General features: G+C 39.4%; 1 protein-coding gene across 1 annotated transcript in view; it reads right to left on the bottom strand.

Annotated features, from left to right (window-relative positions):
- Nucleotides 1-3,199: 3,199 nt before the first annotated feature.
- Nucleotides 3,200-18,843, bottom strand: part of si:dkey-240h12.4 (death-associated protein kinase 2) — a 43,935-nt gene continuing 28,291 nt past the window's right edge. The window contains exons 6-12 of the mRNA XM_053333771.1: nt 13,055-13,103; nt 12,584-12,610; nt 11,374-11,526; nt 8,734-8,779; nt 8,538-8,627; nt 8,146-8,232; nt 3,200-3,333 (exon numbers count right to left, since the gene is read on the bottom strand). Coding sequence (XP_053189746.1) covers nt 3,253-3,333; nt 8,146-8,232; nt 8,538-8,627; nt 8,734-8,779; nt 11,374-11,526; nt 12,584-12,610; nt 13,055-13,103 — 533 coding nt within the window. The 3' untranslated portion in view covers nt 3,200-3,252. The remainder of the gene's footprint in view (nt 3,334-8,145; nt 8,233-8,537; nt 8,628-8,733; nt 8,780-11,373; nt 11,527-12,583; nt 12,611-13,054; nt 13,104-18,843) is intronic.

Raw genomic sequence — 18,843 nt, forward strand, 5'->3', positions numbered from 1 at the left:
CACATAGCCTGCTCATTCACACCTGTAGATCATGTGAACAGCGTGCTTCAAGTAAGTATCTGCATGTGGTAAAATACTTTTGTGTGTACAGTGTTTAGGTGTCTGGTAACCCTTCAAACTCATTAATACATTACTACATGCCTCCTCAAACTGCTGTAATACACACATGAATATAAACAGATCAGCCATCACTGATTCTTCCCCATTTAACATTCAACTGTGGAATGCTGTATGCAGCTTTATTGGTTGGATTCTTTGAAGTACCTGTAGTACTTAGTTTTCCTCTTTGACAATCAAAAACATCAATGTGTTTTTTTTCATGTATTGTTAGTTTTTTGTTATTAAAAGGAAGAAAAAAGGCATTCAGACCGAAAACCACTCCTGAGGTGATGTGTGTGTGAGATCATGTTGTTGGAGTATCAGACACCAGAACACTGCACAGAACACTCTGGAAAGTTATCGTATTATTTCTCTCTTTTGCCCCGACGATGACGAGGTAAAAAGTAAAAATACGACGTTCATGTTACAAAGTAATCCATCAGGAATGTGTTAATGCATGATTGGCCAACGCAGCGCCTTGCCTGACATCATGATGCTTTGCAGCAGAAGTTGAGCCGGAATGGTTTCACATTGTTGAGAGGGCTGACACAGCTCTACTCTATACAGCCAGCACCTTGCCATTTGGATCCAGGAAATGCTTCTTTTTTTTCAAGATTTATTTTTGGGCATCTTTTGCCTTCATTTGAAAGTACTTGGCAGAGACCGACAGGAAACAGAGAGAGAGAGAGAGAGAGAGAGAGAGAGAGAGAGAGAGAGAGAGAGAGAGAGAGAGAGAGAGAGAGAGAGAGAGAGAGAGAGAGAGAGAGAGAGAGAGAGAGAGAGAGAGAGAGAGAGAGAGAGAGAGAGAGAGAGAGAGAGAGAGAGAGAGAGAGAGAGAGAGAGAGAGAGAGAGAGAGAGAGAGAGAGAAATGATCTGCAGAAAAGGTATCTTTCTGCCATTATGTAGCATGTTCAGTAACCACTACCAAGAATCTCCAGAAAAAACATTTTTAACCTTCCATAAACACACATGCCAACAAGAATCTATGTGATCCCAAAAAAAAACAAAAAGAAATAGAGGGTTTAGTTCTTCTTTAAAAGGGAGAGGTCAAAGGTCAACACACTCATGACTGGATCTACCATACGGGCAAATTTGCCAATCTGCCTAGTGGCCCTTGAGCAGAAAGGAGCCCTCAATGATAGGAGACAAAAATGTGTGTTTTTTTTGTCTACAGAAATAAGACACAAGGCTTGACCCATTCTCTTAATGTTGATAATTACAATCCCTGTTGGAAATCAAGTATGTCCAAAATATGGAGTTTCAAGGTTTGCACTCTACAGCAGCATCAATCACAATAAAACAGAAGATGTTTGGAGAACCAGGGGGTAATAATGCAGCCTTCACCATACTGCTGTGTGAGTGCTGGGAGGCAACAGCAAAAAAAAAAGTCATGTCATTTTGATATTATTGAAAAACATCCTTTATTGTAACCACTTCAGTTCTCTACAGTTGCAATAAGTTGAATTTACTGCACTGTGCTTTGTCTAATGAATCAAATGAGTGAGATGTGAAAGATGGAAGAATTAGCAGACAAACACATGTGAACAAACATACACCATGCATACAATCTTTACATTGGAGAAGGAAAAGAGACAAAGTGATGACTTTTGCAGCATTTCAAAAATACTTAAAGGTCTTACTGTTATGACTGTTCAAGTCTTAAGATGAAGCCAGATGATCAATAAAGGTTATATTAGGTACAGTGAGCATTATTTACACATCTACAGTATGTCAAGCTGTGAAAACTGATAAATTATGAGACAAATAATATAATACATGTGAATATAAAATACAGAGGTAACATGTACTGATTGAAATATTCTAACTTCAACAGACTCTTGTTGATAGTGTCATAGCGCCACCAAAACCCAAATTTGATTAGTCATAGACAGTAATGTAGGATTCAGGCGTGAAGATGGGGGCCACAACAAAATCAAACACTTACTACACAAGACACAAGGTAACTAAATAGTAACTTCAGAGTTTGGCATCGCTGCAGTGATGTAGAAGCCGAGCCCAGACTGTCAGTACATTGTGACATCGCTATCAACGGAGCGACACTTCTGAGGTGAACCACACTTGAAACTGCAGTATATCACAGCTTAGCATTTCTTTTCATAGCTCTGGCCATCAAATTCTATATTCTATAATTATAACTCACCAAATGAGTTCGTGAGATCAGAGAATGTGGCAATAAAATCATTTTCTGGTATAGTCAGACAATCAGACACCCGAAACAAACCTGAAAGTTGAGCTACAGTTAGTGCAACTGTGAGCACCCCCAACCATGATGAGTACAGTAGGTAACAGCTGAAGCAGGAGGAGGGTCTGTGAAAGATGTTGTTGATGACAGGTTGCAAAAAAAAAAAAAAGCTGCCAAGTGCTAATGCATATTATCTACAGCACTTTATATAAAAGGTCAGAGTAAAAGTGAATGACAGAATAACAGCTGTTGTGTGTGGATGTTAATAAAAGGTCATTTTCACCTTCTGACTCGCTTCCAAATAAATGTCACTAACCTGGAGGTTTGTTTCAAGCCGAGCTGATTGTCTGATCTCACTTATTCACATTAACAATGTTATAATAGATTCAAATAATGGCCACAGTTATGAAAAGTCCTCCTGCACTCTCCATTGTTACAGCTTAAGTTTCTACATTATTTACAAGTTTTAGCCATCACAAAACAAATATATATATTTGCATTTGGCAGTGGATTTAAATGATGAGAACATTATCATCAATGTAAAACTCATGGAAGACTTGGACAGGAAAAAAAATGTTCTACCCAAACCTTTTCTGTGCACCTTGTATTATCAAAAAAGTTGCCCCAAAACTGGACCATCAAAATACATTCCAGCCTTCAACACGAGCTTCATAAAAGGCTTACATCCACAGTGACAATGAGCTGACCTTTAAAAGAGAGCAGCACCAGTTTGTCGTCTGAAGGGCTTTCAGACGAGGCTGTGCTTGTTTTCACATTCCTTCACAGAGTTCTTCTGAGACTGTTTGTGACACTTTACAATATTCAGTCGTCCACTTCACTTGAACAATATAACAGATAATATTTCCCCCCCTTCCCCACCCTCCACCCCCTCTGGATCGATCTGCTCCATTGAGCATCTTTGCACTCTGCTGCCTCCCTGTGGTCACATCTATGAACTGCTGCTGAGTCGTCTCCGCAGCAGTGAGGCAGGCTTGCTTTCTGTGTCCTCTGAATCGCTTTCACATTGTCTCTGCAGAAAAGGATCATTACAGTTAGATTTTAGGATGAACACTTTTAGAACACATGTATATTTTTCACAACTGTATCATTTTAAGCTTACGGTGATGATTTGAATGACATCATACAGTATAAACTCAACTGCTCAGACATGTTCATTACTTTAAACCTGTGTCAAATGATTTTACTACCACTTTGAAGAGGTGAACATAACATGACATATCATCAGCTTTTATGTGATCAGTTGCTTATTTCAACATCCAACAGTCAAGGAGTAACATTATCTTTCATTTACAGTCGAGTTTCTGTTCACCTCCTGAATACAAGTCCAGTATTCATTCTCTTTTAGCTCTGTTTGTACTCCCTACCAACTCCTGAGGAAATATCTGGCTCTTTATCTGCTAAATGCTCCACTATGTTCACCAGCTAGTCTACAGCTAACTGTGTCTGTTGTTTGGTGCTGAGCAGATAGTGTACTGTGGCTTTTTACAGCTTTTTCTCTGAAAGTAGCTGCCTGCTACAGCTGGAAATTAATGTAAATAATGTAACATTATATCACACACAAAGAATAAACTCAACATTAAATAGATAATCTATGATTTAATTTGTAATTGTTAGAAAACTATGTGGTACATGTTTAAATAAAAATGAATGTTACAAAAGGTCAGAACTGTCCTATTTTAATAATTATATATACAATAAGAGCTGGGTATTGTTTTAAATATTACAATACCATTACCAATCCAAGTACCCTTAAAGTGATACTGATATCAACTGAGTACTTCATTCTATACCTATTACACTCTTTTATCAGGTGTAACAGTGTGTAGTATAGACACATTTTAGAGCATTTAAGTGGTATCTTGTCTGCTGAACTGCTAAACGCACTAACTCAAACTCACCATGACTTCACCACCACAGACAGGTTGCAGCTGCTGTGGCAGTGGGCCAATCACATGTCACATTAAATCCAAGAACGCTTGCTTTGATTGGCTGTGAGCAAGTCTGTACAAAATAGTCATATTTTCTAGCTCTGGGTGCAAAAAGGATCAACTGCAGGTATGATTGGATGTGAGACGTTTTGATACTACTTGGTATCAATTTATTTTGGTCGTACCTTAAACGTATTGAGTAGTGACACCCAGCCCTAGATACAATAGTCATTTTTTAAACAATACTGAATAAACACCATTGTGTTAATCTGAATAGGTTTTTTTTATGTTGGCTTAATACATTATTAGACTGATATAGTATATGGTAAAAGTGTATACTGTACACCAGGGGTTCCCAATACATCCACCACTACTGACAAGTTGATTGTAAAGGTGATACTGGTAGACTAAGCATCTTTTAATGATATTTTTCAGATTTTCTTCCTCTGGCACCCAGTTTGCTGCAGTTGAGAACTTTCTTACATCAGGTTGCCATAACAACTAACTTATTAAGGTCTCTTAGAGTTTAGCACGATACAGAGCTACAGAGGACTGTTAGCTGCACACACACACCTCCTCAGCTGTTGTTAGATGAGGATGAGGATGAAGGAGTGATGAATGAATTCTCTGACTCAAACCTCTGGACACATTGTTCTGGAAATGAAAACTGATATCCAAACTCACATCTCTTTCTCTGTCCATATTCCCTGGCAGCAACTACAACCCACTAACAGTGAAGTGCTGCTGAGTACTTGTCCAAAGTTTTTGGATTGGATGAACTTTTGTGAACACTCCTAAGAGCAGGATGAGTCATCAAATATTTGAAACCATTTTACAGGGAGAGAAAACAGCGATATGAATGTGAAAATACTTTGATACTGATTGTTTGACATATATTAAACAAGAGAAAGAAACAATTAACACAGAGACGCAAGATTAAAAGTTTATGTATGTTTCTTCTCATGGAGCCTTTAAACATAGCAAGTCTTTTCAAGTTGGACAGATGGTGAGAGGCCTTTGGTTGAAGCAGCAGACTCTTTGTTTCTGGATTTGAAAACCAAGCCTGAAATAGTATCTGCTATCAGACATTCAAGTTATCCAGAAGCCAAGTTACACACACTGTGAAGTGATGACTGATGATGTGACTGTGACTGTTTCTCACTGCAGCTCGAACAGGTGACAGACTTCAACCACACAGCTCAACTGTGCATGTTCATGAGGACATGAGGACATACATTTTCATTAGTTTTTATTTTTATTTAGTTTTTCAGTTTTTTTAATTTCCTGTTTAGTTTTAATTAGTTTAACAAATGATTAAGTAGTTTTAGTTTAGTTTTTATCTATTTTCTGTTTTTCAGGCATTTATTAGGAGAAGCTGAAGCTTGATGAAATAATGCTGACACTGAGGAAAAGCTTTGCTGTGTTTCTGACTGTGAGCTTACGTTAGCCGTCTCCTGCTTCTCTGTGAGAACTTTGAAGCTGGATTTTCACATTAGTGGGATTTTTTCCTTTAAGCTGAATCCCACAAATGTTCCCATCACTCTTCATCACCACATATTTTTATCTATCACAGGGTTTGAGTCTAAATACTCCCATATTGGACTTTTCTGCCACGAACTTCTTCTTCTATCTAGGAAATCATAAACTGCGTATCAAGCATCTTCTTCTTGTGCGTTATGCGGCAGCCACTCTGCTGCCACCTACTGGAAGCAGCCTGTTATCTCAAGAAGTCAAACTGAACAGGACACAGTAAAAATCAAAGCTGAAAATAGTTAAGTTCTAGTTAGTTTTGCATGGTTCATTTTAGTTTTTATTTAGTTCTCTTAATTTTTATTTCAGTTTTATTTCAGTTAGCTGATTTATTTTTTCACTGCTAGTTTCAGTTTTAGCGTTCAGTTTTAGTGTTGGTTAACTATAACTAATAACCCTGGTCTGTGATGGGAGGCATTAGAATGGATTCATTGCCAAATGCAAAGAGGAGGATGCATTTCCCAACTTCCTTCCTTTCCTACTATCACTGCACCACCATCACCCTTCATGACATGTACAATGACAGAAGCAGGAAGAAAGCCTTCTGCCTTGTGCATTGTGAGGAAGTGTCACCATCCAGCTCATGGACTGTTTGACCTTCTGCCTTCTGACATGAGATATGGCTCCATTAAAGCAAAGACAGCCAGAATGTGGAACACTTTCTTCCCACAGGCCATAAAAATGATAAATATGAATGAATCTCTCTGCCTCTTGCAACACCTCTATACAAAAAATCTTTTTAATTATTTTAATATCATTTTGTATCATTTAGCTTGCACTGATTGCACTTTTTAACTTTGCTCAGGTGGCTTTTAACTGCTGCTTTTATGCCTGTCTTAGTTTAGGATTTTCTTTTGTGTAAGTGTGTACAGCATGTGTATGTTTTATTTAGCCAACTAACACAATTTAGTTCCTCTATATGTCTGTGGAATGATAAATAAACTTGAACTTGAATTATCACTGCATAACACACCAACAAGCAGTGTGTGTGTGAGAATGCTGAACATGAATGAGGTCACGGTTGTGTCAAAGAGAATCGCCAAACACAACAGTTTAGTGTGTATCTTGAGGCTGACTCCACCCACACTGACACGAGCCTGTGTGAGGGCAAATTCTTCCAGAGGTTTCTACAGCTTCAGGAGAGAAGAGAGTTTCTTCTTAGAACTAAACATGCACAATACAAGGAACAACAGATCTGACCAACATGTTGGAATGAGATGAATTTAGAGCTGCAAGGGAAAAGACAACAACTGTAGTCGACGTGATCAGTTTAGTTTAAGCTTTCAAACAAAAACTACATCTATTGTCCTCAAAGCTGCAGAGCCACGATTTTGGGGAAACTTGTAAAATGTGGAGAAGCAAGGAGAAGAAATCACGCAATGTGACTGTTTGCACTAAACAGAACAGATTGAAAATGTCCAGTCAGACTTTCACTTGAGCCAATCCTCATGTGTTTTCCATTTGGAGAAGACACTCCACAACACTATTTAACTCGTCTGCACTGGAGGATGAGTTCTTATCAGTGCACGCTAACATTTACAGTTTTTGAACTGCATCCAAACATGAGTAAATATCCAAACATGAGTAAATGTACTTGCCTACTGACTATATGGTTTGGCTTGACTCATTTAAGAGAGTCAGCCTATACCCACATGAAGATTATTAATCATAAATACTGTTCCGCCATGACTGATGATTATCTGGAGGCCTGTTCTACACTTGCTGCCAACAGCTACTGTCTGCATTATGAATCCCAGGCTGGCTTCATCCACTGCAATTCATCAGAAAAAGGTAGGGACCCTAAATCTACTGAAATATATTGTGCTGTCAAGAAGAGTCCGTGCAGGAATGCAAGGTCCATTTTCTGCAAAGTTTTTTTTTTTTGGTAGATCATGTTGAGGTGCTACTCCTGCATGTGGAATTACAATCTAAGACTACTATAATGAATACAGTGTAGTAAAATGTATTACATGTTGACAGTGTAGAGAGCAGACAATAATAACTGGCTCTGGATCTGGATATTTATATTTTAGTTTGTTATGAGAACTTACATTTCTAATTTATTTGACTTTGTCATGTTTAAAAGTCACTGCTACTGACGTAAGTTTTTTTTTTTTGAAGAAACTGAATTCATGTTTTAAAAAAGGGAAGACAAAATAAACTTAGGCTTCAGTCCACACCTTTTTTTCAGTCAAAGAAAACAAAAAAGAATAAAAGAGAGATTAAATAATTTGTAAGAGAAACAGATATGGATGAGGAAAGAATGATGACATATTAACTTTTTCTCTTTCTTTTTTGTAAATGATGGGAAAAATAAAACGTATCTAACCTAACCTAATATGCATGTGCTGAGTTGGTCTCACCTGTAGTGAATCTGGATCTGAGCTGGCTTTACACAGCAGCTGCAAATGGACCAGCCGGTTACACACCCACACCATGTTATAGGACATCTAGAGGTGAGCAGGTGGGGGGAAGACTGTTATAGTGTTCAGTAAAGCTTCAAGTCACTAGTGCAACCAACTGAGAAAAACCTCATTCACCTAACTGTTCTTAGCCACACTTTAAAAACAACAGTTAGCTGAAAGAGGTTTTCCTCTCTGTAATCATTCCTCCTGTTCATACTGACTATTAAAATATCTCCTTCACATGTGCTTTCAATTCAATGATGGTGAAAATGTGTATATTTTCACCATCATTTTCACTTTTATTATTTACTAATTAAAAATGTTAGTTTGATATAAACATCCAGACTCACCTTCCATTTCCTTCGAGCGTTGAACTTCTTAAAGTTCTTCATATTAATTGAGGATCGATTCCTATTGGCCTCCTGTTTGCGTGTGATGGGCTGAAACACATGACATTTGGACTCATTAAAAACAACACACAGCAACATTTAGCAGCATGAACAAGTGAAACAAGGGGGCTTAAAATAGTTAGAAAATGGTATTAACCTTGATCCATGGATGAAGCAGACACTCCTCTGCTGCCATTCTCTCACTGCAACACAGAGCAGAAGAGTTCTAACTAACAAGTCACAGTGGCATTCTGATGTAAGTATGTGTACATGTGGTGATGAAAAAGAAGAACTACTGGCTTCTGGTTGTATGCCACCAACCAGTGAAACTGCAGTTCACACGTCCATCCAGACTCATACTTGTACTGAAGACTTTTGAGGAATTGAATAAAAAGTAAGACAATAAAGCTGATTCTGATAGACAGAAAGTTGTTGCCATGACAGCAGACAATGCTTCAGACATGGATGTTGCTGCAAAGAAGCTAAAAATGACTATGATGACATAATAAAGTTGACCTTTGACCTTTTAGCTATAGAATGCCATCACATCATGCGTGGATCTTTAGCATCTGGCTGTTCGCAGTAATCCCCCCCCCCCACCTACACATTCTCACATTGGACTGTTCCATAAACTGTACAAGTTTACAAACTACTGCTGTGCAATGTATTATTTCCCCTGTTTGATTATTTTTAATATACAGCACTTGTTGCAGTTTTTGCACTGTTAAATATAGATCTATCTATCTATCTATCTATCTATCCATCCATCCATCCATCCATCGAGCACCAACTTCTAATCAGTTCAACCTTGAGTGCAAAAGGTCATTTGTGCTCATTTTGAAGAAATTCCCTTAAGGTGTTCCTGAGATATCACACTAATGAGAATGGGACATATAGAGGAATGGACAGCCAAACGGAATGCCTCTGGCTACAGCTGTCTCTGTCACAGTGGCATAAAAACCCATAAGAATAATATACATACTGTACATAATGCATCTGGCTATCATGACATGAAAGCAAACAATGGATCAGCAGCTACACTGATATCAGATCAGCCATGTGTTGCAGGAAACCCTACAATGGCAGTGACACTCAAGAAAAACACCAAAAAACCCTTTCTAGAGTCAGTGTTTAGTTTGTCTGTTCTGGGCTACTGTAGAAACATGGCAACTGAATTCTACACATCGGTCCTTTAAATAATCAAATTACTCAATTGATCGATCAACAGCTATTCACCAGCAGTAGATTAGATATGAGCTGTCTGTGCTTAGAGAGAAATATTCTGAATATGAGCTTAAGCCAACAGTTCAGAGTTCCAAACTACTGGAAAATCCAATCTATGGTCACAGATGGTCACTTTTCAGATGGTGTTCACTAGTATGTGTAATACTTCAGTTGTTGGCTGTATGTGGAACGTGCAATATCCTGCAACAGTGTGCAATGCTGGTGCAATATTATTTTCCTGGGTTTATAAACTGTAGTGGTTTTTATCACTGTCATTGGTCTTATAGTGTTGTAATGTTTGAATGATGTAAGGTAGGTATTATGACCCAACCAGTATAGGAGTTTTTGGGCCCATAACAATATTAGGGGGTGAAAAAATTCTGACATTGATAAATCGGCCAATATATCGTTTATATACAGAATATTAACGCACACTTTTTTGCAATGATCCCTCAAATGTGGTTATCAAATATTTGAGATAAAGATATGTAGATATGTGTAACAAAAAACGTGTTTGTATAAAATGAGATCAGAGCCAACTTTACTGGGAATTCAATCATTATAAATAACTATAAATAAATAACAGATTAAAAAAACATATGTATGCATATTTTAAAACATGAATTAAGAAAAAGGATTAAATATTCATAAAAGGCTCACCATATAACTTTAAAAGAAATATATATGTACTGTATATATATTGGTGCATATTGGATAACATAAACACAGATACTTCTGTCATAGTGCAATATCGGCCGATAATATTGACTGGCTGATATATTGGTCGGGCTCTAGTAGATATGTATGTATGCAAGTATGTTTGGGAGATAAATGTTGTGATGTGATGCAGGAACTCTGAGCCCATTAATAACTTCTCTAAGTAGACAATTAAATATATATTGTTTTAATGAAAAAGATACATAATGTGTCCAATTTCACTTAGCAGGTACAGCAAGGTGCTATCACTGTCGCTGTCACACTTAAGTCAAGTTCAATTTTATTTATATAATGCCAAATCACCATAGAAGTTACCTCAGGGCACTTTCCACATCGAGCAGGTCTAGACTGTACTGTTACCACTGAGCTTACTCCAACAATGTTGCTATTAGGCATTTCATTATTCCTAATGAGTTGATACAGATTATGTTCAACTACTCATGACAAATATTGTTGTGACTAAGCCTGCCAAGCCTTAACAAGCAGTTTAACAAGCACTGACATCATCTCAGTCAGTGTCCATGCACAGCAGAGGCAGAACAAGCTATTTTTATACTTCTTTGGTGTTGTTATGCAGAATTTATAGTTGCTATCTTGTGTTAGTTGTATAAATGTGCTACAGCTGTGGTATCTTTACATATGCTTAGAGATGTACTATATTGAGCACGGCCAAAGAAAGGTAGAAATGATCTGCTTACATAGAGTGTTTATTATATATTTTAATTAGATTGAAAGAGCTACAGTAAATAGCTTCATTGCTTTGAAAGTAGAAAGTTCAGTAATTCATATATATACCCAAACCACTTAACCTTCCAAAGACCAGGCCTTTATTACAACTGGACCTTTTATTACATACCTGGGATCCTTCACCAAGAGTTTCTCGATGAAATCTTTGGCCATGGAGCTGGTCTCACTGAAATACTGAGCTTCAAACTCATACTTCAGAGCAATGATGTTCCTCAGAGTCTCTTCATCAGTGTCACCCTGGAATGGTGACAAACCGCTCAATCTGAGGAGAGTTCACAGTAAGCATGAGACTACAGTATGTCCACATCTCAACACATGCATGCAGATCACTCTTATTATGAGTCCACCATTAGTCCCCCATCAATCCATAAAATCAACCTTATATCTGTTTCAAATAGTACCAAATAGTGTCCATAAAAGCCTTCTGATCATTGATCAATGTATGGCACCACACATTGAGAGTCTACAGTACTCACATGTGGGGTTGGGTATTATTTAAAAAAATGACTATACCAGTACCAATCCAAGTACCCTTAAAGTGATACTGATACCAAGTAGAGCTGGGCGATTATGACAAAAATCTAAATCACCATTAATTGAACTTTTAACCTGGATTATGATTAATGAATGATTATCTCCACACATGATGAACAGTTATGTATTTTCACAGTTTCTTTAGTTTAGTATTTTCCACTGCTGCCCTCACACATGAGGATCTTTAGGGAGGTAAAATAAAGATGTTTTAAGGTGTGACGCTGTGGTTAATGTTTAGTTTACTTGATTACAACTATGTAAAGATCATGGTTTGGGTTCAAATCATCACTGGAGACAAGTTTTCATATTCCTTAAAGATATGCAACCTTTGCTGTCATGGCAACAGTGAACACCACCATTAATTGACATGAGCAAGATTAAGTTGATTAGAGTTTCTAAATGTTTCTAACCCAGCCTTAATACCAACTTAGTACTTCATTTGATACCCATCATGTGAATAGAGGCATTAAATTACATTAAATGCCACCACTCCTCCACTTCTAAAAGATTTAGATTTTTACACAAATGCATTTTGAAAGTCTTCAATTTATTAAGACTATCAGACAGTCACATGTCTGTCTCATTAAATCAAAGAATGCTTGTGTTGATTGGCTGTGAGCAAGTCCATACCAATACTCATATTTTCTAGATCTGGGTGCAAAAAGGATCGATTGCAGGTATCATTTGATGGGTGATGTTTCCATGCTAGTTGGTATTGATTTATTTCAGTTACTAGTACTGATATACCCAGCCCTACTCACATGCCACAAATATTTCCAACTTACAGTATGTAGGTAATTACTCCGATGCTCCTGGGGGGAAAAGAAACACAAGACATGTGTTGTGGTTTAAGCTTTTTCACAACTGTATGACAAACACAAGAGACATACTGTTTAATTGTCTGGCCCAGTCAGTAAGTGTGGTTGTTACACTAAGAAGTTTATAGTATTATACATATTATTGTATATAATGTGTGGATACATATATGGCGTTATTTTGTTGCCCTAACGCTAACCCTTGATGAATGGTATTGACAAATGGAATGAGATTTAGTGCAGTGAGTGGGGCTCACAACAGGCCCTAACATGCCACTACCAGAAGAATGTACTCTTCCATATGTGGAAAGAGAGAGCAGTAAAGACATAAGCAAGATATGCTTTGGAAATCTGTGTTTGCAATGATGAATTATAGGTATCGGTTGTAAACATGAAATTGTGCAATACACTGCAGTTAATACACAGTCAGAGAATGCTCACCACATATCTGCTGCTGTGCTCAGAGGTTCACTGTTGATCACCTCAGGGGCTGTGAGTGAGAGAGAGAGAGAGAGAGAGAGAGAGAGAGAGAGAGAGAGAGAGACAGAGAGAGAGAGAGACAGAGAGAGAAATGACTCAGTCTGATCTGACACACACAACCTCATAGGAGTGTACCTTACTCTTTCGAGGACAACAACACACATATTTTGTGGAGGAGGCAATCTATGTTTAAGTACAGACACCATCTCTCCACTACATATGGCGCTTTTCCACTATACAGTTCTAGCACTCCTCGGCTCGACTCAGTTCCAGAACGACCTTTTCCATTGCAAAAAAGTACCTACTCAACGTGGGCGGGGTTGTCATAGCACGGCTCCGTGAAACTGCCGTGACTTTGTTTTATATGCGACACAAACACATAAACAATGGAGGACATGGAGGCGATGGTGTACTTGCTGCTGTATGTGGCTTTCTGTCACACACAAAGCAAGAGAAGAGAAACCAATCGCTGTAACACTGTTGCCAGTATTTAAAAATGCCAGGTTTGATTCTTGTGTGGGACGGCTCATGACTCTTCCAGTGATGACTCTTCTGACCAATCAGTGGCCGGCAGTCTGTTGACGTCACATTTAGTATCGGCTCAGTCTTCCATCCGTTGCCAGGAAACTTAACAACCATTTACACTTGGCCTCAGGTGACTCCAACATCTCTAATGACATTAGGTGTTAATGTTACATCGGCCAGAAGGAGTGATGAACCATCACTTGCCTTGATAATAACCCCATAGTGGCTAAATACCTGGGACTCCCCACCAGTCAGTTATTTTTTGGTGGTGTGTCAAAGGTGGAAGTGTCAGACCAGAGGAGTTGGCAGGAGATTGTGCATAGTTTGGATTTATCCACTGTTTAGTGTTGTGCTGGTTAAAATAGATTTTGGAACAGAATAGTTGCCTTTGACAAAGAACTACGGACTAAGCTTTGGTAATGGTAGGTGGAGTGGGGGTAGATGGTGAGATTGTCGACTGACAGCATTTATAGGTCCAGTAGTGATACTCTTATGCTTCTTTTTATTAGGAAGTAGGACGTAGATGTGGATAGCATGGAGTTGGGGCGAGGATGAGGTGTATGGGAGTGATAGAGGAGGATACGAATCGGAACAGGAAGGAAAGGGTGACAGATGTCATGAGGCTAGTGTGTGTGGACAGCTTGGAAGGGACAGAGAACTAAGGCAAGGGAGGATAAAGGTATAAGCTCTAATAGAGGTTCTTTTAATGTTGTGGTGAGGTTTGAGGGAGAAGGTGAAAATTGACCCTTTAAAACCCACCAAAATAATCAGAGCACAAGGGTGTGAGGTTAAGTTTGTAAGAGTGCTAGGAGTATAGTACCAATTAGAAAAGACAAGGTATAGTGAAAGTTGGAGAGCAGAGAACCAATAGATGCAAAAGAGAAGGAGACAGAAATGTTGCTGATTGAATCTGAAGCCAAAGATATTCCTGACAAACTTTTCTTTGGATTTCTCAGATATAATGTGAGAAAGTTTGTTCACAATGTGTGGGTGTTTCATGGATCAGGAATTTGGGCTCATGGCTAAGGTATGCAAGGGGTAAGAGAAGATGTGCTGGGTGTGGTGGAGATCAAGAGTATGGGATGTGTGGAATATGTTGCAACTGTAGAGAACACAGTGTTGCGTAATGGGGGATGTGAAGCAATGAAGCCAGAGGCTGCAGTACAGCAGATAAGAGCAAAAGAGAATGTGATAAAGTTTGGTACAAGATGCTGGCAGAGCAAAGGAGACTTGTGACGGTCATAACAGGGCTGATAAATGTGACTACAGAAGTAAAGTTGAAAACAGAAGAATTCAAATTATAGTCAAGGCAGCTGTTCATCGCCCAATCCTCCAGTGGAATGCACAAAGTTTGATTGCTGATGGGCAGGAGTTCAAACATTTAATCTACAGTCAGAAGAAATTTTGCAGACTTGGTGTGTATCCAGGAATCATGGTTAAAACCACAGCTAGATTTCATTATGAAACAGACTGTACTGTGTGCTTACTGAAGTGTGGGCAGAAGGGAAGAACATGGTGGTTATTAATTTTTACAATCCTTGCAGAAAATTAGAACTTAGTGGACTTGAGGAAGTAGATGGAGTAAATTGAGGATGCACTGTGTGGAGTGGAGACTTCAGTCCACACAGTCAGTTATAGGGGAGTGACAAAACTAATTACAATGGCCAAATAGTGGAGAGTTGATAGACGGGAAACAACTTGTTAGTATCAATGATGGCAGAAACACATAGTGGGGTTTAGTGCATGGGTAATTTGTCTCAGTCATTTCAAATTGATGTTAAAGTTTGATTTTCACTTCTAAGTTGAAGTTAAGGGTCTATAGAACAATTTTGGTCCGAGTGTCAAACACACAGATAAAAAAAAGACCTCCAGGGGGCGCTGCAAAATATGTAAACTGCTATAATTTTTGATTGGATTATCCAATTTTAACATATGAGGTATGTATGGATTCAGAATTAAAAGGAGAAACTGGTATGTCAATCATTTGGTGACCAGATTAAAAAAAAAACACTTTTAGCCCAATATATAAAATGGACACAAGTGAAATGATGCTTTTTTAAACATAAAGTCTTAAAATGTCCTCACCGTTGCTATGGAATTTTACTTTTTAATGCTAATGAGTTGAGTCATAGGGCACCCGCCATTGCTGTACTCCCCATGTATGAATCTCTTCACTTTGACATTCGAGGCTGGGTGAGGTCGAGCCCGGGAGGTGTCCCGCAGCTTCCACGCATCTAAGCTGCGGGTATTGGCCAGAGATAGAGGTAGAACACATAACCTGACCAACTAGTTTTCATGTAGTTTATAGTCGCACGACGGACGGGCATCGACACCCTAACATCATCCATAGTATAAGTCGCGCGTTGAGGAATGGTAGCGGCCCAAGCCCCTTGCACTACCAGAGCCTAGCTCACAGAGGCCGCCATGTACTCAAGCATTGACTAGCCAGCGGATGTGGCCGTCCCTGACTGACTTTTTCATGACTTGTCAGGGCTATCAGTGAAGAGTCCACCTGTAAGGGCCATCTAGGTGCCCCCCCCAGTTGGCCTTCCCTCAGCCAAGGTAAACGAACCGGAGATCAGTGTTTGAATGAGGTCTTTCCATTACCAACACCAGGAGAGTAGTATCTCTCCGAGGGGGGGATAAGCCTGCTCTTTTGCCCCCCTCAATGCTCTTCTGTTTAGTTAAGTTCCCTTTCTCTCAATGTTTAATCATTCAGTGCGTCAAATCCTGTAGTCCGGGCCTGCTACCAGCGGTAGCCAGACCCTCCGTCAATTCCTTTATTCTGCACCTGCTACCAGTGGTAGTCAGATCGACCATTCAACTCCTGTAGCCCAGGCTAGCCAGTAGCTAGACCTGGGTGAATATATTTTATTGTACTGACACCTTCTTGTGTTTATTCAATGTTAAGTTTTCCATTCAGATCCTTGAGTCCGAGTCCGCCACCAGTGGTGGTCAGACCCTCTGTCAATTCCTGTATTCTGCACCTGCTACCAGTGGTAGTCAGCTCGACCATTCAATTCCTAGAGCCCAGACTAGCTAGTGGCCAGACCTGGGTAAAAGTTGAATCTTTCCCATCATATCATGCTTAGTTTCACTACTGGTATGGATTACCATTGACAAGTGTAAATTTACATTTATTTTTCGATCCTTGGGCCAGGTAATGGTATCACAGTGCAATGAGTATATGCATTGGCCCTTCGGATACAATAGGAAGGGAGTACGCCACACTCCACTATCCAGCGCATATCCAGCCCAGGAAATTAAGAGAGTCATAGTTACTCCCGCCGTTTACCTGCGCTTCATTGAATTTCTTCACTTTGACATTCAGAGCACTGGGAAGAAATCACATCGCGTCAAATGGTAAATGGTAAATGGACTGTACTTATATAGCGTCTTTCTAGTCTGTGCGACCACTCAAAGCGCTTTACATTACATGTCATTCACCTTCTCACACACATTCATACACTGATGGCAGGGGCTACCACGCAGGGTGCCAACCTGCTCATCAGAGGAGTCTAACCATTCATACACATTCATACACCGTTGGCACAGCAACGGGAGCAATTAGGGGTTAAGTGTCTTGCCCAAGAACACATCGACATGTGGACTGGAGGAGCCGAACCACCAATCTTCCAATTGAAGGATGACCGCTCTACCTCCTGAGCCACAGCCGTCCCCACCCATCAACACCCAACGTGGGCCTTCGCAATGCTTTGTTTTAATTAAACAGTTGGATTCCCCTGGTCCACACCAGTTCTGAGTCAGCTGCTAGGCGCCAGCCGAGTTCTGACTTGCCGACTTCCCTTACCCCCCTCGATCTAACATGCCAGAGGCTGTTCACCTTGGAGACCTGCTGCGGATATGGGTACGGCCTGGCGCGAGATTTACACCTTCTCCCCCGGATTTTCAAGGGCCAGGGAGAGCTCACCGGACGACGCCGGAACCACAACGCTTTCCAGGGTACGGGCCCCTCTCGCAGGGCGAACCCATTCCAGGGCGCCCTGCCCTTCACAAAGAAAAGAGAACTCTCCCCGGGGCTCCTGCCAGCTTTTCCGGGATCGTTTGCGTTACCGCACTGGACGCCTCGCGGCGCCTATCTCCGCCACTCCAGATTCGGGGATCTGAACCCGACCCCCTTTTCTATTGCCCTCTTGTGGCAGTAGATGGCATAACTCTACCATAACCCTATTTTTCACAAATTACAGTATTCTGTATATGGATGAAAGCAGTGAAATAATTAAGAAGAGCATACAATTACAAAAGGCATGCAAGTTGAGTGTTTCATATCTAACTGCTTCAACATAGACTATATGCAGCCATATTGGGTACCTAGCTATCTTTGATTTGTGCTATAGGGATATTGTGAACACCAATCTCAAATCCAGTTGATTCATTACACAGCCTTTATTTATAATAACTCTAAAAATCATGTTTCATAGCAAATGTGAAGACATTTTCAGACTTTATGTTTAAAAAAGCATCATTTTGCTTGTGTCCATTTAATATATTGGGCTAAAAGTGTAATTATTTTTAATCTGGTCACCAAATGCTTGACATACCAGTTTCCCCTTTTAATTCTGAATCCAAACATACCTCATATGTTAAAATTGGATAATCCAATCAAAAGTTATAGCAGTTTACATATTTTGTAGCGCCCCCTAGAGGTCTTTTTTTTATCTGTGTGTTTGACACTCGGACCAAAATTGTTCTATAGACCCTTAACTTCAACTTAGAAGTGAAAACCAAACTTTAACATCAATTTGAAATGACTGAGTCTTAATCAACCCCACTAGTGGGGTTTAGTGCATGGGTAATTTGTCTCAGTCATTTCAAATTGATGTTAAAGTTTGATTTTCACTTCTAAGTTGAAGTTAAGGGTCTATAGAACAATTTTGGTCCGAGTGTCAAACACACAGATAAAAAAAAGACCTCCAGGGGGCGCTGCAAAATATGTAAACTGCTATAATTTTTGATTGGATTATCCAATTTTAACATATGAGGTATGTATGGATTCAGAATTAAAAGGAGAAACTGGTATGTCAATCATTTGGTGACCAGATTAAAAAAAAAACACTTTTAGCCCAATATATAAAATGGACACAAGTGAAATGATGCTTTTTTAAACATAAAGTCTTAAAATGTCCTCACCGTTGCTATGGAATTTTACTTTTTAATGCTAATGAGTTGAGTCATAGGGCACCCGCCATTGCTGTACTCCCCAT

The sequence above is a fragment of the Scomber japonicus genome, chromosome 15 (genome assembly GCF_027409825.1).
Source record: "Scomber japonicus isolate fScoJap1 chromosome 15, fScoJap1.pri, whole genome shotgun sequence".
Classification (NCBI taxonomy): Eukaryota; Metazoa; Chordata; class Actinopteri; order Scombriformes; family Scombridae; genus Scomber; species Scomber japonicus.